Source organism: Lissotriton helveticus, chromosome 8 (genome assembly GCF_964261635.1).
Source record: "Lissotriton helveticus chromosome 8, aLisHel1.1, whole genome shotgun sequence".
In the NCBI taxonomy this organism is placed as follows: domain Eukaryota; kingdom Metazoa; phylum Chordata; class Amphibia; order Caudata; family Salamandridae; genus Lissotriton; species Lissotriton helveticus.
In genome coordinates, this window is record NC_136069.1 from 270,343,676 (window position 1) to 270,368,788 (window position 25,113).

Genomic DNA, 25,113 nt, shown 5'->3' on the forward strand with positions numbered 1-25,113 from the left:
TAAATGCATAAAATGTACAAAATAAGAAAACGTGCATGGTGCTTTGGGGGGACACATCGTCACAAGGACAGGGCTGCAAATCTCGCGACTAATCGTTTACAGTTGGGAAGCTAACTAATCTATGGAAGATTCCCAACCTGAAGAGAGATAATAAGAATCTATCGTAATTACCAGGAACACAAACCAAATAGGGTTGAATATTAAAAACAGTTAATATCAGTTGGTGTTGGAGGACAGCTGGTTTTAAGATCTCCGTGGTTATTCTTACAGTGTCTAGCAGAGTCAAGCCCTCTCTCCTTAAATCCTTTCTAGAAATGGCTGAGATGGTAAGAGGATTAGCGAAGTATTCAGGTCTACCAAGATCCTTGAAGAACCTGGACACATAGCTCAGCCATGGAATCCTCATAGCCCCCTCAAGTTTCAAAATATCCGTCATGATATCCCTATTGAGCTTGGCTTCATCTCCAGTCCACAGCCTGTGCCATAGAAGCACAGGCTCAAGCTTGATCAAATCGGATATAAAGGTAAGGCCAAGCTCTGCATGGCAGATATAACTCGAGGTACCACTAGGAACAGCAAGTATGTATTTCAGGAAGGAGTTTTCATCCACCTGAATAGGAGTCCGTTCTGTAAAACCCCACACCCCACTCCCATAAATTGCAGCAGAGACACATTTAGCTTTAAAGATCTTAATTAGCTCAACAGGTGGTCTTTTGCCCAACTTTTGGGCAAAGGATTTAAGGGCCGCAGTAGAACGTACCATCGCCAATTTCTTGGCTGCTACTGCTTGCACCCATGTCTCATTCTGAGCAAACAAAATGCCTAAATATGAGAAATGCTTAGCTACCTCGAGCTTCTGTCCTTCAATAAAAATAGCCCTTTTGGTCTTAATGTTCTTACCACAGCGCATAATTAATGTTTTAGAAGAATTTATCCTTAACCCCAGGTCTTTCATAAAAAGGGTAAAACTATCCACTATGCGCTGAAGACCCACTTGGGTACGAGACATCAGCACGGCATCGTCCGCATACAAAAGTGCCGGTATTGAACGGCCGCCTACGTATGGGGAATCTAAGCTATCTCTGCACAAAGCTTCCTCCAAACCATTTATGTACAAATTAAAAAGGAATGGAGCCAGTACACAACCCTGCCTGACTCCACTTCTTATTGGGATTTTGGTAGTGGATTCCACCGTCAGGCCATAACGAACACGAGCTGATGCATCATTGTAAAAAACGTTTAAGAAAATAAGTAATAATTTTATCAACACCCATTTGACCCAGTAAAGACCACAACTTAGAATGAACCACACAGTCAAATGCGGCAGAGAGGTCCACAAAGGCCAGAAATAAATTCCCTCGCTTGGCCCCTCTGTACTTCCCCACCAGCATCAAAAGGTTTAGGCCCTGTTCTATTGTTCCCAGACCAGACCGGAAACCGTATTGCAAATCTGATAGAATAGAATATTCAGCAGCCCAGTCCAGAAGACGGTCCAAAATTATCTGTCCAGCTACCTTTGTAAAAGAATCCAACAGGGAGATAGGTCTGTAACAACCCGGATAAAGTCTATCCCCTTTCTTAAAAATCGGCACAATTATAGACTCCACCCAGGTAGACAAAGAAACCTGTAGTACAGCTTGCATTGAGCACCTAGACCAGAAGAGGAGCCCATAGAGGTCCGGGCCCGGGGCCTTACCACCCTGACTGGCGTGAAGAGCTTTTTCTATCTCATCCATAGTAAACATCAAATTCCTTGAGCTGGAATGGGATATAGGTGTGCACAGGGGAAACAAAGTTTCATCACCCTCATATACCTTAGAAAAGTGCCCAACCCAATCTGCCTCTGGGATTGCTATCTCTATTCTTGGACCGGTTTCGTCTACTAAAAAGGGGGTTCTAATAATCCTCCAGAAGCCGGCACGATCATTATTTACAGAGGCTTCATGCAAAGCTTCCCAAGCCTCTGCTTTTAATGCGTTCTTCCTATCTTTAACCGCTAACTTATATTCCTTTCTAAGTCTCCTCACCTCCTCGATACTTCTCGGGTTTTTATGCAATTCGTTCTTTAGAAGGGCATAGGCTTTAGTACACTCAGAATTGAACCATCCTCCCTGATCTCTTTTAGTTTTCCGCTGTCTCAAGAGAGAATTCCTTATCACATTAGTGATGGTTGCAAAGGATGCGAGAAGCGTGTCAGGAGTAGAATCTTCAGCCAGACAAATCGCTAGCTCAGGCTTACTTTTGCTAATTACAGTGTTGAGTATTTCTGTTTGATTGGCCATAGCCCATCGCAACGAATACCCATTCATTTTGCCAATAGATAAAGTTTCTAAGGGTCTGGCTTTTCTAGGATTACTCTTAGAGATATTCTTCGTAGGCAAAAGAATAGCCAGACAAAGCGGGAAATGATCACTCAATGCATTATCTGAGAACATAATCAAGCGTGGAGCAACAACCCCTACCATTAAATGTTGGGGGCAGGGAAAATGGCAGTGCACATATTTCGTTTGCAAACCCTATACAAGTTTCTGTCAAAATTATCTATATGCTATAGTTGTACCCTGTTATTACAAATCTTTACTTTACAACAGTTTTTTGGGGTGCAAAATTGTAGGATAATAGCCCTTTTGTGTTGTCAGCCCTAATGTTGCTAGATCTTACTGTTGTTTTTTTGACTGTGCACTGGAACTGTGTTAAACGGGCCCCAAGGCATCTAATCTGCCTGCCAAAACATGTTCAAATTGACTGTACGTCTAGTATGCATATTTAACATACCTTAAGTCTCCAGTATATGGTACAAAGAGTGCATATTTATTTACCTATAAGTCTCCAGAACATTTTACAAAGAGTGACAAGGGTCCTTAAGTGTCACTGGTGGACTACAACACACATTGTGAGACCTGTAGAGTGATACTGCAAAGCATGCCTGCAGGGCTACTACAGTAGCCTGTCTGTGCAGTTTTAAAACTGCTAATTTGACCTGTCATAATAACCCATTTTTACAGGCCTTTACCCTTCTTTTAAATATTGATAGGTTACCCCTTTGTAGGCCCTAATGCCCAATATGACAGGATGCCTGGTATTTGAAAGTAGGACATGTAAAATGTTAATGTAATACTTTTCCTTACAGTGAAAAGGCCCCAAAAGCTATTTTCAAAGTTGCAGGGTTAGCTGTTCCATAGGAAAGTATTAGGATATAATAATACATTAAAATAATATTATCTCTGCTTTAGAAACAGCTGCAAATTTTTGGGGGGGCTTTTGGGGGGGCTTTTTAAGATATTTATTTCTAGCTCAACCCATTGGTAAAGTCAGATTTGGAATGAATATTTCACAAAGAGTACTTTTTCACCTTTTGCCTGCCTAAAGTATGTAGAAGTCCATGAGCATGAGCTCTTATCTATCATCCAGAAACTGAATTGCCACTTTGATGAGGTGTGACTTGGTCCCACATCTGAGACAAAGGCCTTGGGCGTGAAGAGGTTTTCTGTTCCCCAGACAGGCTGACCAGCTGTGCCCAGGAACCTAATTAACTTTCAATAGGCGTCCCCTCTCACAGGCAGATGTAGCTAACACCTGAGTATGCCCCCTGCTTTGTCCCTCTAGTAAGCCAGGCACCAACCCCGGTGAGAGAGGAGCTGCCAGAAGAACTGGTTTTGAGTGATCACAGAGCATGGTTGCTCATTTCCCTGGCGACACCAGTAGGGCACAGGTGCTGTGCTCAAGCAGTGCTCTGCCTTGTTGGATTTTGGTAGAGAGAGGCACTGTGGAATTGTTTGCTGTAGGGCACAGAGAAACTGCTGCAAAAGTGGGCACGGCAGCCCTTGGGAACTTTTTCCCTATTCGTTAGGGAGGGTTCAGAAGTCATGTACATTCAATGGCTAGTGCCAGGCATAAATGTGGCACCCCAGAATACTGCTGGACCTGTGGAAGACAGAAGAGTACTGCACCTGCTGTCGAAACATGTGAGGAAAGTCTTAAGGGCTGGACCTGCTCCCTTTTGTATTAAGGACAAACAGGTGGAGTCTAAGGATCAGTTGGGTGACCTCCTGTTAATCTACAGAGACACAAAAAGCTGCTAGAAGCACTTTTTCCTGAAGAGGCAAGCATGCTATTTTCCACTGGTCCTGGGCTGCTGGCTTCTGTTGGAGTAACCCCTAAGTGCTATTCCTAAGTCCCTAGAACTCTTTTCTGAGTGCACTCCTGTCTAACCCTAAATGTGGGGACCTAGAAACATTTTGCTGAATTTCTTCCTGGTTGACCGTTGTGGGACCAACTACATTCTTCTTTCTCCACAGCAGTAAATCCGATTCAATGGGCCCAACTCTGACCGGCCTCGAACTACATTGTACAGTAGATTAGTACTTTGGGTTTTATTGTATGTTACAGCAACTTTGTCATAAACAGAGATCCATATGGCTAAGCCACTTTTAGTTTTGCCCTTTTTTCTTTTTATGCCTGGAATGCTACAGGGCTGTTGATATTTCTTCTGTCACCATGTTTCCTGAAAACAACAAATGTCATGAGTCTTAATAAAGGCTATCCACTCCTCTTTATTGCAAACCTGCCGTATACAAGCTGAAATAAGAGATCAATCTGCCCTTTAGGGCCTCGCATGTGACTAGATCCTTTAATTGAGAACAAGTCTCAAACAGATGGTCTAGTGAGCCTTTGTTCCAAGGCTGGTATGTCTGTTATGCCCATCTTTGCCTTCAAAAGGAACAAAAACCTAAAAAATAATTTGGTAAAAGGCAAGATGGCTGAGACACCTTCCAGTGTCCAAACTGCAATAACCAATCTAAGCCCTATTTTTGGCAACCATCGGTGTGGCACTTGTCATGCATGCCCCCACGCGATCACTGGTGATTCCGTGAGTACCATCAAACGCACTATTTCAGTAGCGCGCAATAAAAAAATGACTAACTGTCGTACCGCCAACATTGTCTATGTGCTTTTATGTCCGTGCAATTTACCCTATGTAGGGGAAACCGGGCGTGAATGTCGGACGAGGGTGGGTGAACACAAGTCCAACATTAGGAACAAAAAAAACTCTGCTCCTATTGTTTCTCATTGGCTGGAGAAATCCCATTTGGAGAAAGATCTCAGGTGGTTCATTCTGGAGAAGATTTCGGCCAAACCTGGAGTAGATCCCATTGGCCTACGCAAGAAGAGAGAGGTCTTTTGGATCTTTATGTTGAACTCTGTCAAAAATTGCCTCAATGAAGAGTGCCTGAGGTCTAATGCCTGTCTATAATGGAACATCCTGATACCAAAATGAGCACTTCCTCATCTATTATAGATTAGGTGTAGTCCTGGCTTAGCCTCCATTTGAGCCTTGCACTCCATCTCTGCCCTTTGACATCGATAGTCCTGCCTTGATTTACATAGTAGATTGCAACATATGGTTAAGTATCCCCATACTACTCCTGTCTCCTTAACAGTTTATGCCAAGATAGGTTGATTCTACACCATCTAAATATGTGACTGTTAACCCCTATCAGCGCTTCGTTCCGATTCTCTGCGCCTAAAGAGGCATCTTGAGGAATATATATTACCTTGATATATCTACATGGAACCTCTGTTTTGACGTTGTTTGATATGGAAACACCTTGGAACTATTCCGTCTCATACTATCCATACAAAATGAACCCTCTTCAAGATGGCGCCCAATATGGATAAACGCCGGAACTAGCTCGTTCTCCATCTAACCCGTCTAAATACAGCAATTATTAATGTTTGTCTATCATATCTTAACTACCTGCGAGATGACGAATCATGTGTCGCTCCATCCGTGGAGTGGACCCATATCAATAAGAAACCCTTGCATTCCTGTTAAGTTTATCCTACAATTATGGAAATTCGGAAATTCGGAAACTAAACCCCTTTTAAGATGGCGCCCAAATGGGAAGCGAAGGGGAACCAGTCCGTTTTCAATATCGGTAACTGAGACTATCTGAGACACCTGACTCGTATTACCATAGAGCACCGAGAGCTTTAAATATCGTCATCTCGAGGTCAGGTTTTCCCGAGTTCCTGAGAGCCTTTTTCGCCGCCGCGCGGTCCGATTAGAGCTCGCCCTCTCTGGTAAGCATACATCCCCAGGGGAACCCCCTTAGCTCTTAATGCCGGCTTTAGGCTAATTGCCTTGGAGCTAGGGTTGGGGCAGAGATTCATGAGAGTGAACTACTTTATAAATGAATTGGGTTCTTTACTTATTTTTTATGGGGGACCTGTCGATCTCTTTTCCCGCCAGACCTCTGCGCTGGATTTACATGCCGTTTGTTTTGGGACCATCTGTATGTCTGACGGAGCTCGCTAATAGCGGTGAGTCCCCCTTGAAGACAGTTAGCTTGATGGGAGACCTGAGGGCGATATCAGTTTCCCCCCTGTTTGAACTTATATATATTGTTCTCTTTCTCTACCAGGGGGTTTTCACGCTACTTTGACCCAGTGAGATTCATTGCTTTGGAGGAAACTGCACTGTGAGCCACCGATATCTCTCTTTATCTGATTCTATCCTTGAGAAACTCTGTACAGTACCCTTGTGAGTCTAGCAAAGGTAAATAGAATCCACTCCCCCCTAATTTGTTCGCCATTGATTGTATTACTGTCATGAAGACCCTACTAGAAAAGTCCCGGCTTATGTATATCGTATCTCTTGTTTCGCGTAGGTCCCCCTCGGGTGAACCTTCCTCTATTCCAGCTGAGGCAGAGCGCCGCCTTGAAGTATCTGATCTCCTATGATTGTCAATTGAACCCCCTTATTGAATACTAAAGTTTATGTTTAGAAGAGTGTCTCTATTCAAGGTATATTCGCTACGCAGTATCCATCCTTGCTTTTATGTAAAGAGGCTACTAATTTCAGACGGACAAACACACCATTATTTCCTTCTTTTCCACAGGAGCCTTCTGTGTGCCTCTATCCCTGATTCCCCAAAATAGGAGCTCCGGCTGGAGCTACCTGACAACATATACTTTATTATTGAGCACGAATGCTGCTGTCACAAAGACTGTGACGACCAAAGGTACAAACTGTCTATTCTTGATTACGAAATGTAGGAATATGCGTCTAGCCTTAGAACCTGCACCACTCAGGTGCTGAATGCTATGGTTTCCACCTTTTGGAAAGAAACCATGGATAGTAGCTAGTCCAACTGCCACTTGACTATCGATATATATTTTCACTATTAATCCCCATCAGAAGCTGGAGTTCCTACCCAGCCCTTTGTCTATTTATACCTTTGATCAGTCCTGCATAGAAACTATCACCTCAGCTGAAATCCCTCTCTCCCAAAACTCTCTTTCTTGCCTTTTAATAAATGTATGGGTGTACCTAGATGGATGAATGTTAGATGTTTAAACACTGGACTGTCAATCCTCTCTCCTTTTGGTCTATCATGGTTGACCTTCGGTTCTATCCCATTGAGGAAAGACCGCTATAACTTAGAGTGACTTCGCAATACCAGAGCCCTGACCCACAAAGATATTGAGTAAATGTGATATATAGGAGGTTACCAAATTATCAAATGTATGTTCTTGTAATTTGCTGTTCCCTGTTATCTGTATGTTTTTAATGAAAAAGATTTTTTTATCTGCAGCTTGTGAGTCCCCGATCCCATGGTACATCTCCGCCCTGAAGAAGGTGTGGCCATAACAGGCCGTACACCGAAACGCTCGTTGGCGTGATATTTGTGGATAGCAGAACTATAGTCATTGTTAACAATTCTGTCCGACTTATTTTGTATCCACAATTTTGTATTGTGTCTACGCAGTTACAACTCATCTTCACTGTATGTTATGTTATGTTATGTTATATTAATTTATTATGCGCGCAGATACTCCAGCCAAGGAGCGTCCCGGCGCAGAGACAAGGTAGTACATAACACAACAAGAAAATGATGATACAGAAAAAACACCTTAAAACAGGAATGTTTTTATAGCCCTCCGGAAGGTCAAAAGGTCCTCCAACAGGCGAATTTCCACAGGGAGGGAGTTCCAAGCTGCTGCAGCTTTTACACTAAAAGAGCGTCCACCCATACGGCTAAGTCTGAATCTGGGGACCACAGCAAGGGCCAAACCCTGGGAACGGAGGGTACGGGTGGTAACATAAAAGGAAAGACAACTGGATAAAATTTCCGGGCCAATACCTCTCAAGATCTTGAAAGCAAGACACAAAACCTTAAAGAGGATATGCTTCCTTACAGGAAGCCAATGTAGGGAGGAGCGCAGAACATTTGTTGAATGTTTGATAATAATGATAAACAAACTGAACAACTGTAGGCCTGATTGTACCAGTATGAATGTTATGCACAGTTGTATGTGATAATGATTGGTTTTACTAAGTGTGATAGTAAGTGTGATTTGAGTATGGTTGCCTGGGAGTGTGTGGGACATGTATGTATTGTATAAAATATTCACATCATGAGATATTTTTTACTCTTTGTCATCAAATGTATCATGACGATCTGATTATGATTCATTCTATTTGAACAAAAAGAATTAATAAATTGAAGAGAACTAAATGAAAATTGTGTGAGGTGTCTTGGGCTCTGATATTCATTTGTCACCTTGTATTTAAAGTGAAGGATCCCTCATGGGACTGTGATATATGCCCTGGCAGGGTATTTTGCTGATTCTATTTGTAATGTCCACGTTATTTGTTAGTACAAAGGGCAGCCAAGTTCAATCCTCATTGTCTTGGTTAAACCGATCACAATCACTTTGACTTTTACATGATGATATGGACTTCCTTTTTTCAGTCTGACAACACACTTTGACCTTTAGATTTGAGCAGTCTTCGTTGCTCCTGTTTGACTGAAATACACTCATGTTCATATCTTGGCTCCTGATACATTTTAAAGCTATCTTGTTCGTCCAAGCTAGCTTTAAAATAATTTCCAGTGATTATGGTATAGTAGGGTAGGGTTCATGTATAAATATGTGTGGTAACCTTAATTCCCCCATTTTAGCAATAGCTGCTCATGTGCCAGGATTGCAATAACAAGAGATTGGTAGGACCATATAATTTCAGTGACTCTCTCTACAGGTTCCTATTGGATTCCATGAATTTCACTGCTAAATTATTTGTTGAATTTGCATTCGACAGGGCAGGACATTACCTTTTTACTTTTAGCAGATTGTGTATCTTGAGCATATCATGTGAGACCCTGGATAAATATAGTAGTGTAAAATAGATAATGTCAGTTTGTTCTTTTGTTCTTCGCGTAAAGTGCCTGTTACTATGCGAAGTGCTGCTTGATCACATGCTTCAATCCATGACTTATAGTCAGCCGATTTTCTTGCTGCATACTCTTGCAGGCTAGCAATGGCCTTTTCTATTTTCTCTTTTTCTGATTATATAGTATATCACAGGTGTCCCCATATCAATTCTACCAGATCTTTCATGAATAAGCTTATCTCAACACAGCAAAATTGTAGGCTTTTGCATTGTAAAACTTGAGAATTCAGAACTCTATTTTCAATTGAGTCTGTCACTAGACTAAGTGGAGCTAGTGCATTTAGCTCGGTAAGTCTCTCTTCAAAGGCGAAATTTCCTTTCCAAAATTACCTTTGGAGGTTCACTACTGGCCTCTAAACAACTTGACACTGTAACACATCTAATATATTTACAAATAAGTGCCTCCCTAGAGTAAGTATTGGTTTCCGTTTGATAACTTTTACCTGCCGTGGTGTAGTGTTCTGAACCTTCATGTCATCCACAACCTCCATGTTCTGGAATGTGGTGAAGGTTACCAGGCACTGAGTTTAGTACTGTTGGTTTTGTCAGTTATCTTCAGCCTGCTGCTGGATGGGGTCTCTGTATTAGTTGGTCTTGAATAAACCCCTTTTCTTCCTAAACCACGCCTCTGCTCTCCTTCTTTTTTTTTTTATATATATATTTTTTTATTTTAACAGTAAGACAAGAGCAGGCAATACAGATATCAGGCGTTTCGCAGTAAAATACAGAACAGGGCCAGGCGGGGGAAATATACAAACAATAATCACTGTAAGAAGTAAAAGGCCCATCACGGGTACACATAACGGAAATAGGAAATAAGCAATCTATTAAGCAATCAAAGCAATCCCACCCGTGTGACCGCGTCCACAATGTTACAGGATAATTAAGCCAGTGAAGACACCCGGACAATAAAGGATTCGTGAAAAATAAACAGCCCATCTCTCGTAGAAGGAAAAAGAAAAGACAAAAGGGGCCATAGAACAAAAGAAGGCAAAATAAAAAAAAAACACCCCTAACCCCCCACCCTGCACCCCTGCAATGGCTACGGCCTAACTCCACTAGCAGCGTGCCTGTCGCCCAAGAACTACCCTAAAGGAAGGGAAAAGAGAAAGCGGAGGAGGAGAAAGCAAACACACTCCCGGTCTCCCGTACCCCCCGCCAACAGCGACCACCACGAGACATGGTAAAATCAATATTTAGCAATTATACAAACCAGTCAGGGGAGGATAAACAACAACCACCCAATTCTCGTCACAATATAAGCACAACCCCGGCATCGCTAAAAGCTATTTTATCGGAACCCAGCGATAAAGTTCAGCCCTGGCCAGTACGGTCCGTCATAAGAGTCTTTGCCACTCGAGCCGCCATTTTGAAGGAAAAGGCAAAGCGTCCACAAAAGTTCTTGTCAGCACAGGAGGATCGAATACAGGATAAAAGTTCACGGCTCGAACGAGGAAAGGTGTCCAAAAACAGCGAGTATCCCAAACCATCACCAAGGAACTCGTAGCCACATGGAAGACCGTCTATAGATGAGTTAGGCGGCAGCAGGATCAGGCAAGAGACGCTAGCGAGAAGCACGGGCTGGCATGTCGGTAATAGGGGACCGTCAAGGTTCATGAAATCCGGGTTATGCACGGGGACCTCGACCTCTGATGTGCAATGCACCGCTGGTACCATCTCTAGCTGGAAACCAATCGAGGTGTCGTCCTCAGGTTCCAGGATACCGTCCACTTTCACCATCAGTGTCCGGAACACAGCGACTGTGTGCGAATGGAGCGCCCCAATGGCGGCCACAACGGCCTGCAGCGATGGCGCGCCTTCCGTCCGCTCCATCCCCTCTCAATAGGCGACAGAGCCGGACTTGAACCCCGGAAGCCGGCTGCTCCGGAGTCGCAGGCCACGCAAATCTGATATCAAGTAAAGGGCACTCCTCGTCTTACAGAACACACCTTCGCCGTCAGAGAGGGCCCCAGCCCTTCGACCCCGGGAGGGCAGCAAGGTCTCCGGGCACCGGACCCCCACCGCAGCAGCCGGCGTGGCACGCTGGTGTGTCCTCGGTGTAGATCGTTCAAAGGATCGTCACAAAAAGTCAACAATTCAGGCACTCTTCGGGAGACCGGGCTCAGTCCAGGTCTCACGGCCGATGTTGTTCAACTCTGACCCGGATAGTCTAGAAATCGAGGCCCCGGCTTCCACACGTTGTTAGGCCGAGAATGGAAAAACGGCGTATCTTCGTCAGCCGATGAGGTAGAAATCTCGGGATTGCACCTTTAGAAGCAGTAGACCTTCATAAACAAGGAAATCAGGTGTAAGGTCAGGATTGAAGACAGGATAATCGAGCTGCTGGCGGAGGTCAGCGGAGCCGGGAGCTTACGCGGCCATCTTGATTCGTAGCGTAGCTCCTCCCTCTGCTCTCCTTCTTGAGGGTCCTACTTCCTCATTTTGGCGATGAGGATGGGATGGTGGATGATATTGAGTGGTTTGGTGGAGAGGACTTAGAGGAAGAGGTTAATGTGTGTTTGATCAGTGAAGGAGTGATTTCCGAAGGCGAATAGAGGGAACACCTTGTGAGTGATGTGGACCTACAGAAGGTCAGCACCATGGTGAAAGGAGATTGGTGTGAGAAGGAGGACTGTGAGAAAGTGCTCAGAGGCTTTTGGCATGTCAAGGAGATAGAGTACCTTGGTCATTTTATATCAGCTGCAGCTATCAAGCCCAAGGCTGCCCTGGTGAGCTCCATCTACAATTTGCATGCCCCGTCAAGTAAGGATGAGCTCATGAAGTTCCTGGGCATGGCTGAGTTTTACCACAAATTTGTTCCAAATTTTGCAGTGAAGACCTTGTGTCTAAGGTCTTTGCTAAAGAATGGCAGTGACTTTGTGTGGTCCAAGGACTGTTAGGAGGAGTTTGTTTGTATCAAGAAGCATCTCAATGATGCTCCGTGTCTGAGTACCTTTGACCCTACGAAGATATCTCAAGTTATGACTGATGCGAGTTCGACCGGTCTGGGGACTGTCCTGTTACAAAAGGTTGATGGGGAGGAAAAACTGTTTTGTTTATTTCCAGACCCTTGAGGGGCGCAGAGTGCAACTATTTGGTAGTAGAGAAGGAGGCTCTGGAGGTGTTCTGGGCAGTACGCAAGTTAAGGAAGTTTTTGTGGAGGAAGAGATTCAAAATACTTTCTGACCACAAACCTCTTGAGGAAGTTTTCTCTATGAAGAGCATAGATTTTGTCTCCCACCACATACGGAAATGGGTGGTAGCTCTGCAGGAGTTTGACTTTGACTTATCATACTTACCTGGTTCTAACAATATTCTGGCAGACTGTCAATCAAGACTTGGCTGCAGAGATGATGAGACTGTGGATGATGTTGAGTGGTTTGGTGGGGAGGACTTAGAGGAAGAGTTCAATGTGTGTTTGATCCATGAAAGGGTGAATTCCGAAGGCAAATGGAGGGAACACCTTCTGAGTCATGTGGTCTTACAGAAGGTCATTACCATGGTGAAAGGAGATTGGTGTGAGAAGAAGGACTCTGAGGAGGTGCTCGGAGGGTTTTGGCATGTCAGGGAAGATTTGACTGTGGTGGATGGACTTCTCATGCGTGGTATTAAGCTTGTTCCGCCACTTGCTCTGAGGAATAAATTGGTCAAAAGCACTCATGCCTCACACATGGGCATCGCTAAGACCAAGGAAATGATCAGGAAGGCATACTGGTGGCCTGCCATGGAGCTATACGTTGAACGTTTAGTGCATGAGTGTGCTGAGTGTGCAGACTGCGACAAAATACTCACGTGTAGGTCATTAGAGATCAGGCTGCTGGTCCGTGGACTGACATTTTGATAGACATTTTCAGGCCTGTGAAACTAAGAACTCAAGATCTCTATGTCATTGTGTGCATAGATATTTTTTCTCGTTGGCCTGAGATCAGAGTGGTAAATTCTGTTGAGTCCTGTGTTATAATTGAATTTCTAGAGGAGCTTTGTGAACGTGAGGGTTTCCCGCTGACGCTATTGTCTGACAGTGGTGTTCAATTTACCACGGCAGTCATGGAAGATTTTCTGACCTCTAGGGGGATTAAGCACATGAAGGCTGCCCTGTACCATCCACAAAGTAATGATGTTGTGGAGGGGTTTATCAAGGTACTTAAGGAGGATCTGCAACAAGCTACTTTCTGTGGTGAAAGTTGTGAGTTAGCTGTGAGAAAAAAGGTCCGAGAGTATTGGTTCACATCTCATTCTTCAACTGGTGAGGCCCCTTTTCATTTGTTTAAAGGAAGAATGGTGAATGTGGAAGTGGCTCCGCCTTGGATATGGTCCAAGGAGCGTTGGTGGATGACAAGGTGGGTCGCACTGAGGGCTAGAGAGAAAGAGAGAGAGGTGTAATGCGTAAGAGAAAGGTCCGGTATGATGAGAGAAAAGCGGTTAAGAACACTGTGATCAACATTGGTGACTGGGTTAAGATTAAATCTCCCAGGAAGGCTTGGGGTGGTTCTAAATTCAGTCAGCCCCTTCAGGTGATAACGGTTTTCAAAAATACCATAAAGACCAGTGATCATAGAATTTGGAATCTTGGCAGAGTGGCGAAGTATCGTGTATTCTGTTGGTTCTCCCGTCACCAATGGTCGAGCTCCCACGAATTCAGATCCAGGGGCGCCTGTAGCTTCTGAAGGGGGTTTTAGACCATGTCGTTTAAGGTGTATTACCCACCGCTTACAAGAATGTGTTCCTTAAATCATTCTTATATGCATTATTCTTGTGTATAATGTGTTTGTTTTTTATTTTCGTTCAATACTGTATTCAGAGATTGACACTATCTAGAAGCTTTTGCCACCATCAGAAACCAGATAAAAGATGGACCTCAGGCACCCCCTCTTCAGTATAGTTATGGACCTGTGGATACTGTACCAGGAAGAAGGACCTCTGTGGTGCTGAAAGACTGCCACTCTGCTGGACTCTTGACTGTGCTGACCTGCCACCCTCTTGCCTGGGTGAGAGGGACTGGACCTGCATCTCTTTAACCCAGAACCTAGAGTGACTCCAAAGACTACTTTGCTGGCCTCCTGATCTGAAGCCTCAGGGACATAACAGGCTTCCCTCACCTTGCATCTGCTCTTGGACTCCGCCATCTGTGAGTCTTACCGGCCAAATGGTGCCACCCCAGTCCTCGATCTTTGGAAGTGGGCATCAGGTGCTTTGCCAGCCTCTGTGGATCCAGCAGAATTGGCGCATCTCTTCTGCTGTGCAGTGCAACCCCAAGCCGAACCATCGCATCTCTGCTGCTGTGTGGATTTAACCGTCACAAAGACTTGCATCGCCACCTCAGCCCGCATTGCCTCCAGAACCACCACTGCGTGATGCATCCTTGGCGCAGGCCCCTCTCATCTCTCGTGATGGCAGCCTTGACGATTATGCCGGACTCTGCATTGCAGCCCCGCAGCTGTTCAGAACCAACACATCGCCCCAACCGCTCGCCACATCCCCGATGCCGGACGTCTTATCGCAAGCCCATCGATGAGATCCTCGGCGTCAACGCGATGGGACCTCGCACCGCAGCCTCGCCGCATCTCAGAACCAACACATCACCTTGGTAGCGCACTGCATCTTTCGCTCAGATCCATGGAACGCTCCACAAACCAGGATTTAAAGTACGCAGCGGGCCTAATTGTGTCCCTATAGTCGGCCCACAATCCATTGCGGTTAGTCTGAACTTGTGACTTTTTCCAGGTATGGCGTGACCAGATGTTCCCAGTCGCCATTTCACATCTTTTGACGATTTTTTCTCTAAAAATCTTTAAATTCAATATCTCCAGTTCGACTAATTGAATTCTTGTCATTCTGGTCTTGTTTTATTTATTAGAAACTAGTCTATTTCTCTAACTCTCTTGTGGACTTCTTTTGTAGTGTTTTTGCTGTGTTACTGTTTGAAGTGTTGCATAAACACGTTACACATTACCTGTAATTTAAACCTGACTTCCCTGTGCCAAGCTATCAGGGGGATGAGCACAGATCAATTTCAGGTTTGCTTGTGCCTCACTCTGACAAGGATTGTGGTTGCTGCTTGAACAGGGCTGACATCCAGGTCAACCAACAACCCAATTTCTTTCACAGCGACTAATGGTTGAGTGAGGACATCAATGGGAGGAGGACAGCGATGTACTCTAACTGTGGTTTTATTGATGTGAAAGTCAACTATCTCATCATACTCCTCTACTAGATGATATATACATTTGTGTGTAATCCTTTGGTATCAAGTTCCTTATTTCAGTAGGTGCTTCCAACTGAAATGGTTGTGATCGACTTTTCTCTTTTGCCAAAATCTTTTAAAAAATTCAAACAAGAAAGGACTGCAAATGTGTAACAAGCCTGTATGCGTGGCAGGCTCGCAGGTTGCAAGGTCACAAGGAGAAAAGAGTGGAGTTCATAAATGTGCACGTGCTGGGCTTTCATTACTTGCTTGTAATAGGAAAGTAGAAGCAAGATGTGACGTAATTTTCTTATTATCAAGGAATTCTGATAAGAGAAATGTGTAGTAAGAAAATATTGTGCGACACTTCATAGGTAGATTACAAACATCCACTTATTTAAAAAAAAAATGCTAGGCTTTTATAGTAATGTTTTAGAATGCCATATCTTGCACCCAAATTAAAATAAACTTGTATCTTTTTGGCAGGAAACCATGCTAGATGACCGACATCATGTTGCCATTGCCATTGAAAAGCCAAATGGTTTTGGGGAGAAGCATTCTCATGTAAGAAGTGCAAACTTTCTCTTTTTGTTTACTTGTAAAGCATGACTTGCATATATCACTGATGACTTTCAAGATAATGAAAAACATGTTTTTTCATACGTAAATTATTGATCATAGCTTGTGGAAGAATATAGCACACAAGTGTGCTGTTAACTAGGCAGCCCACTCCGTTACTTTGCAGTTTATTCACATTGACATTTAGGGGGCTGATTAAATTATTAGCAGACTAATTGCTGTCACCTTAGCGGAGTACTTTATTCCCGCCATGGCGAGGGTACTTCGCCCGCCGTACTTTGAAATGCCTGCTGCCCCTGCAGACATTTTTAGCATTTCCAGGCATCGTTGTCACAGCGGTTCCTGGAAATTCATTGTGAATTTGACTAAAAGCTCTGTCAACATGACTTATACATTTTTTTTATTTTCCAAAAGAAAATCCCAAAGCGAGATTTTCTTTTTGAAAATTAAAAGAACATTGGACCCTTCGGCATGGGATAATTTTTTCATGATGTGAGGGTCATTTAAACATTTTCACTGCCACTTACTGCCATGTTTTTTATGGGGATGACGGGCAGTGAAAACTGGCCCTGTATCTGCCCAATTTAAAAATGATGGTGGGCACGTGGCCAAAAGTCTGACGGCTGTCACTCCGTCAGGCGGTGAGAGGTGTGTGTAGGGGGAGGAGACATAGTATTCTTTGCCACCTATCTATTGAATGTCCCCCCCGACTATAAGTGAGGCGGGCGGACCTTCAGGTTGGTGGAAAAGGTACTCCATCGCAACAGAGTAACCTTTCCCCAACTTATAAATCAGGCCCTTAGTTTGTTCATCAAACTGTTATGCATATTGAATACTTGTAAAGAGTTCCATCCTGCCTCTTCCTTAGTGTACCAATGGCCTAGGTTCCAATTTTATTGGCTGTTGCCCATGATATGTGATGTTCCTAAGCAGTGGGGAATGGTGCATTTGAAAGTGGTGGGTATAAAAGGTACCGATGAGTTTTAAGTAGCGAGGAACCACTGCATTTTCTTTTACTTTTGCCTTGTCATAATTTTTTTTAATTGTCTACCTGCATGATGGGGGTGGGGGCCTTCATACCATTTGCAAAGAATCACAATTACAACTCAAATACGTGACCAACTGCCATGTGTGCTCTGCAGAGAGGCCAATGATTGGATGGCCATGTATTCTGAACAACTTTTGACCCAATGACAAGACCTTGTTAGTAACCTGCAATGCATTCAACCACAGCTCCAGAGCTCTCAATCATGCAAAAAAGTGCTGCCACTCAGTTCAAACTATGCACTGTACAAGAGCAATGTGCCACATGAAAAAGTACATAATCAACACCCTGGAAATAGCTAACATTATTCTACGTTATCCTGCATATCATATTGACACCTGTGCAGAATTGATAGCCAACCTGAATAACGAAGTTAACGGGGACTGCAGATGCCTAGCTGTGGTCCAAAGTCACCCTCAGGGGCTCATGCTGCGACCTTGAAGAAGGTCGACACGGCCAAGTGAAGATGAATGTAAAATAAATGTGCCTGTCTGCCTTTCACTCCACATACGCAATCCGAGCCGCACTGATACTGAAAACTGAGTTATAAAAGCATTCAGTCGGCCATTAAGCATGAGAGACTATGATAAAACTTTTCATCAAGTCCCATGTACAGCACCTTACTGCTAGACAGGAAAATAGTTCTAGTAATAGACCTTTTTTCTATTTTAATCGTTTTAAACGTCTTTTCATTCTTATCTAACTGTGTGGGATTTTAAACAAGCTTTTGTTCATTGATAGAATATTGTAACAATTTTAATTAATTGAACAATAAATATTCATTTCATTCAGCACTCCACAATCTCAGTGCAGCCTCTCTGACTGCTAGGTAGGTGGGCTCTGCAATCACAGAGCAGGGCCTGCAGCAGGAGCATCCTGAGAGGAGGAGCGGACAGGTGTCCCAGCGGAACAGCAGTAGGAAGTGGTCTGGAAATGCCTACTGTCGCTTGAAAACAGGCATTGGAGGAGGCATTCAGCCGTCTAGGAAAGTTGTGAATTCAAACCAGGCCCCACTTCTGCAAGAACACAGGGTTGAAGGCTTTGAAAATACAGCACCTGCAGCCTACCAATAAAACTCACATTGCCCTCCTGTCCGCAGTGTAATTGCCCTCTCTTCCCTCTCCCTTGCATACAGTGGCAGGCCAACACCCTCGTCCTCCAGTTAGGATCTTTACCTCGACTGGCGAATCTAGCATTTCTCGCAGTGTGTGCCCCACACAGGTCATTGCCCTTAGGTGCCCCTCACTCCCCAATCCTTGCGCTCATTTGATGATGCCTGCAGCCCTTCCATTCACGGCACGGGTGAGGTCCGCATGGTCTTGGACTGCCGCCACCTCCCCCCTTAACACACTGACTGAATTACCCAACTCAACCAGTCAACACATGGGGGTCTTTGGAAGTCAAGGGGGGGTACAGGGCCCCCCCCCCCTGGCCGTATTTATTAAAATATAAAAACAAATCAAAAATTTTAATCAAATAAACATTTCTGACAATTATTAAAATGCACACTTTTCAGAAGATTAGATTGACATCCGTTTCGACATGGTATGATGGGCTAACCTTAACAAATAGCTAGTACAGCGTGTTTCCTAACGTAATCTAATCATCCTGAAAATTAAACTGCATTCTAATATTTTTAATAAAGTCCTACGGCAAGGTCGCCAACCGGTGTCAGATCCTTTTACAGCTGCGCTCTCACGTTGAAGATGCGCATGCGCAACCCAGGGCACGTTACACCCACGTGCGCTCCCTGAACTCCATTTAACCATAACAGGAGGGCCCAGACACTCGCGCACCTTAGTGACGTCATAGTGTTGTGAGGGGTGGCTACCAGCCTGAGGAAAGCGTAGACTCCCTCCCCCGCACCCTTTAAAACGGGATATCATATCCTGCCCCTGAAGTTCTGAGAGAGACCAATGGCCCCTCCCGCGGGCGGCCCCTTTCGTGAATGGGTCCGCCCCCCCGTAAGGACCTTAAAATGCTGCTCACCGATTAATGACCTTACCGCCAGACACACATAATAAATACGACATTGCTATTCTAAAAGGAAAAAAGGCCTAAGGAGAAAATTGTTAATACACAGCAAAGCACAAAACATATACATATACAGATACTCCTGTAAGCGGGAAAAAAGGCCTAAGGAGAGAATTAGTTAAATATCACGGCACTGCACAAAATATTTACATCTGTTCTACCTTCCAGTAAACGGGAAATTCAAGGCCTACTGGATCAAACCCCCTAACCTATAGTCCGTCACATTGACAAACCTGATTCTTACCATTTGCCAGGCCCCAAGGTCTGCTAACAAGGGATGGAGGGTGGGGAAAATTACACGGCCCCACGGTGGGGCGAGGAGCGAGCCTGGGAGCGCGGGCACAAAGAGGCCGCTTCCTGCGCTCCCCAGGCTTTTAACCCTTTCGCCGCCGCGACCCCGCCCCCTCGCCCCGGAAGCACACAAGTACTTCCGGGGCGAGGGCGCGGGGCAAGCGGCCCCGAAAGGGACGGGGTGTGGGAGGGGCCGGGCCCCGCCATGCTTGCGTGGGGGCCTATTGGCCCCCCCTTGTATCATGGTCTTGGACTGCCGGCCACCTCCCCCCTTAACACACTGACTGAATTACCCAACTCAACCAGTCAACACATGGGGGTCTTTGGAAGTCAAGGGGGGGTACAGGGCCCCCCCCTGGCCGTATTTATTAAAATATAAAAACAAATCAAAAATTTTAATCAAATAAACATTTCTGACAATTATTAAAATGCACACTTTTCAGAAGATTAGATTGACATCCGTTTCGACATAGTATGATGGGCTAACCTTAACAAATAGCTAGTACAGCGTGTTTCCTAGCGTAATCTAATCATCCTGAAAATTAAACTGCATTCTAATATTTTTAATAAAGTCCTACGGCAAAGTCGCCAACCGGTGTCAGATCCTTTTACAGCTGCGCTCTCACGTTGAAGATGCGCATGCGCAACCCAGGGCACGTTACACCCACGTGCGCTCCCTGAACTCCATTTAACCATAACAGGAGGGCCCACACACTCGCGCACCTTAGTGACGTCATAGTGTTGTGAGGGGTGGCTACCAGCCTGAGGAAAGCGTAGACTCCCTCCCCCGCACCCTTTAAAACGGGATATCATATCCTGCCCCTGAAGTTCTGAGAGAGACCAATGGCCCCTCCCGCGGGCGGCCCCTTTCGTGAATGGGTCCGCCCCCCGTAAGGACCTTAAAATGCTGCTCACCGATTAATGACCTTACCGCCACAGGCCAGGTAGTTAACCGACTATCTGGCCCCCCCCCCCAACCGCCTACACTGAAAGGTCATAACTTCCTAATCCAAAAACCCCCTACCCCTGCTATTTTGTTCCCCACCCCTATGGCATCCCTGACTCTGTCCACTGGACCCCCCAGCCTGTGAGTAGAGCCTTTAATAAACGTCAACTCCTCATTATCATCCGACTGTTAATCTACTTGGTCCTGAGATGACCCCTTGTGGGATATTCTGTCAATAATGTGTATGAAATAGTTTCTCCAACCAAGTGTAGATCCTCTTTATCGAGTGATTCTTCACCGAGTGACTCCGTGCACTCGCCTAATTCCCCCCCCCTCTTACGTGCAGCCGGGGGAAAACGCAGCCCCCCCTGGTGCAATCTGGGTCCTATCATCGTTACCCCATGTCCTAACATGAACGAGGGTGTGGGGGCACGCCTCTCGAGGGTCCCTGCAGATGCTGTGACCGGGGGTATCCTGGTACTCCCATTCTACTCTTCCCACTGGCCTACTGTACAGTCTGCTAACCATCCACACCTCGCCACTACGCTCTGGAAAGTGTTAAGTGAATGGTACTACATTTACCATGGAAGTCCCCACTTCCTGAACCGGGGAAATGAGGCGTTGCATAGGCCTATCATTCCTGGGGTTGCCGAAGCTAGGAATGCACACCCTTGTGTACTGTCCCATCTCTACCGTTGTCACTTACCATTTGGTGATCTATGCATATCATGCTGACACTGGTGGCCCTGCGTGCACAGGCGCCGTTACTGTAGGTATACCTTTTCCTGTTACGGCAAATACTGCCATTTTGTGAAACCACATCCTGCTACATTACTGCCGCCAGCCCAATATAAGGGCTTACACACCAAAACAATCAACTCTGTGTTGGCACCTCCTGCGTCCTTTGATCGCTCGCCCATCACACTTGCGTTGTTGTTTGCCATCCTCTACCTGACGTCAGCATCCCTTGGGCTGTCCACCTGTAGCAGCTGTTGTGATGCGGAGCACTCCAGATATCCACCATGGACCCGGCCATACATAAATGAAAAAGATAAACACAAACCATTAGTGTTTCTGGCGATAACTGCAGTACATGTGCTAGTCTTACATTGCCATCCCTTGCCACGTTTGATATACGATTAGCGTCAGATGCATACTCCTAAACACTTCCGACTAAGTGTTGAGCATAGCCTCAGTTTGGGTTCCCTTGTAGCGTGACTGTATTAGTGTTACGAGGAGTGCCCTGTAAAATGGCCTTCATTAACAAACACTACCCAGTGTGCAGTGCAGTGACACAAAGCATGGAGTCCCCAGTGGATACCATAACGCCCTCATGACTCCTTAAGGATGATTAGGATATCAGTTCAAAAGGAACAGTCCGTTTGTATTGGCACCCACCCAATCACAACTTGATGAGATATACGTGTTCTAAGTATCGAACCCCTTGCGCCTGACTGTTGGCTTGGATCGTGGCTGACAGTGGTAACGCGTAATATAACTAAGGGGCAACCATAACCTATATATATTATTCTCATGATCCCAGACTGAGCATCATTTCCCTAACAAGTTGCAAGTAGCAGGTGGCCCCCCCGCTGCCACACATGATTGTCCAATCAATTCATAGTATACCGCCACCTATTGTAAATCATGATGCAACATTAGTTTCAACAGATCAGGGTTTAATGTGTTACCGTTCATCAACCCATTCTGCCTCCCCCAGTTCAGCCCTGTTCATCTGCAAATCTGTCTGACCCTCCTGCCCATATAAGAGCACCAGCAGTATCAGAGATGGGATTTAGGCATGGTCGCGACCCTCCTCTTTAGATCCACTCTACTATAGTGAGTTTTTTGCGTGCTCTATGTCCTCTGGGGAAATTACCTGAAACTAACAGGTCTACTATGGAATGGCAATTTCCTGGCTGACCTTTGGTATAGCTGACTTACTTGGGCAAAAAACAGGTGGGGAAGAATTAAGTGCCAAATGCTGTTAAGTCGACTCGCACGTGCATATAGGCCTAGGCAAGCACGTACGCAAGTGTAACTTGAATCAGCAAACCCCCCGGTCACCCCGAACTAGTATTGTCGATTACGTAGACCACTCTGCCATGTTACCGTTGTAAGTAGCGGGCAGATACCCAGGTGAAGTGAAAACACGAAAACATTCCCGCACCCAGAAAAATTATTATGGGGTTGCGGGATCAGTGCAAGGAGGGTGTTAAGCAGGGATCAGATTGCAGTGCCCGCCCAGCCCTCATGGTCACATTGTCTAACTACCACATCAGTAGCTACCACGACTGTCTTGTTGCTGAGTCATAAAGGAACAGCGAGGGCACAGCAACTGTTATCCTAATGTCACAGCCTTTAAACCCATGTGGGCAGCTTTTCATGTTCCTTGCACTCAACCATTCTGACAAATGATCGTTTGACGTGTTCTTGCCCCACTGTAGGTGTACAATGGGCGGCATCCCTGAGATTAGAATTAACATATTAAATGCATTTAGGTACGGTGCCTCTAAATATAACATTTTTTAAAGCGTGTTGGCTATCCTGCCAATCTGTCATGGGTGCAGCCCTCCTGTGCCTACATTGGACATTCCTGATTTTAAGAAAAAGATAAAATTCTTCCCATTTCAGCAGGCAATTTATTATGGCCCTGACCCATCCTTTTGAATAACTTGTGAGCTAACATGGCCCATTGCCATATTGCTATCACCAGTAGCCGGTGGTCACACCGGCCAACTATGTACTGAACCCTCTTGTTTGTAAACAGGTGTGATAGGATGTGGGATAGTACTTAACCTACCTACACAATTCTACTTAAAATTCCCACTGCCTTATTGCCATCCCCAATAGCAGGTGGTCCCCCGGTCTACAGTTCACTGGACCAACTTGCTTGTAAACAGGTGTGATAGGATCTGGGATAGTGCCTTTCCTACCCCACTATTGTACTTAAATGAAAATTCGTGAACATCAGAGGCTGGCAGTTGCTGGTAAATTGAGCCAAGACCCGCAAAGACAGGGGATTGACTCCTGGTCCCGGGCTAGACCTCTGCATCAGGGTCTGCCACTCTAACCATTGAGCCACACTTCTCCACCAAACTGGAGCCAAACGGTACTTGATATACCGTGTAAACATTAATACATCCACTTTGGCCATTCGAAACTGAACTGGACTGATCACGTCACTTCTAGCATGAAAATATGATTCCACTGTGGCTCTTTATACAGAACGGAGTTGGGCCTATCATGTTTCCACCTTAATCCCAAGATATGTGTTTTAACGGCAATTTGAGCATAATTGATGTAAAACGCAGGGACAGGCTCGAATTTATTGTACAGAATACTCTGTCGCCCACGTGCAGTAATACTCTATCCACCAACCCTCAGTTTTATAGAGATAATGTCTGACAAAGGAAGACACACAATAGCCGCTAACCGATGACCCAGGTCCCGGGGCATAATCAGTAATCAGATACTAACAATTACAATAGAAAGCGTGAGGGAAACGGTCCCGCTGGAAGAGAAACTAAACTGCCCTTACAGCTGTATAAGTATCTTGAAATACCTCGAATTACTATGCTCTGGAATAAAACACCCACTCGAATAGTGTACGAGGGCTTTCTACCGGATAGAGCTAGTTAAACCCACAGTGCTTATTTTGTTAAATAGAAACCTTGGGCCTGTGTCCCAGTCAGGCGGCCACAACCGCTCGCCTCACCCATTGCCCCCCCAGCGCTGGGCTTGACATTACTAACACATCACTAACCGAAGGACTTGTAAAATTGTGCCAGGGTGACCTCATCCATTGAGTACACCGCAGCATTACCCAACGTACATCCAACTAGAGTGATTAAACCCAACGACACACTCCACTTGATAACTCATCCTATTTTGTAAGTACTTTGAAATGCACAGCTCCCTCCTTGCTCCAGACACGGGGTAACTGCGCGGAGAAGGCGGGTAGCGTTATCCCTTAAAAACAACCCTCGTCTGTTCACATAAATAAATTCAGATCCTGCAGACAGCGTAGCGCGCGCCAAAACATGCGCATAGAATTGTGGATGAAAAAGGGAATGTGTCTCTCAACGGGGCGTGACCAATGTAATGATTGGTTTAAATTCGCGCAAGCCAGCAGGAAGATACAACCACCAGTAACCTCATACCTACCAAGGTTTTTCTTGAGTCAGATAACTAAGCAGGAACCATGGATAAGCAGCAACTATGGCTCGTATTTAACTTTGCAACATTACTCCACTTAAAGCCCTGGTGACCCCACTACGATGTATCCAAAGAGAAGGGAAAATCCATTTTTCCCGGGGTTCACTTCCCCTATAACGCTCTCTGGGCATAATGTCATTCTTGAACCACTCCACAAGTGAGAAGCCACCTGTGCAAAATTGGAGTCATCTCTTTTAGCATCAGTAAATTATGTAATGGGGAAGGGGCCCCCCCTTCTCTTTCCCGCCGCCCCCTCTCCTGTGAACACTGCCAAATGTGAGGGGCCTCGTTGCAATCTGGCGCCACCTCGTGGCGGTGTCGCGCCCCCGCATCGGAAGGGCCGAGCTGCGCATCCTCCAGCACGTGCTGTATAATGGAGTAATTGCTAGTGGGCATGAAGCGTGGCGTATTCGCTTTTACAGAAGAGCGCCTCTGTAGTGTCACAGTAGGCACGGACCAAAACAGACCAAAACAGACCAGAACAGCCGCGTTAAAGGCAACAACAAAATTACTGTAATCTTACTCACACCGAGCCGGCACGGGCAGGAGCTGTAGCAGTGCAAGGGGGTAGTCAAACA

At 45.3% G+C, this 25,113-nt stretch overlaps 1 protein-coding gene across 1 annotated transcript in view; it reads left to right on the forward strand.

The window, feature by feature from the left end:
- Window positions 1–25,113, forward strand: part of AASDHPPT (aminoadipate-semialdehyde dehydrogenase-phosphopantetheinyl transferase) — a 254,795-nt gene that overhangs the window by 170,924 nt on the left and 58,758 nt on the right. Inside the window, exon 5 of the mRNA XM_078657030.1 lies at window positions 15,909–15,986. Within this exon, the coding sequence (XP_078513156.1) occupies window positions 15,909–15,986 (78 nt within the window). The remainder of the gene's footprint in view (window positions 1–15,908; window positions 15,987–25,113) is intronic.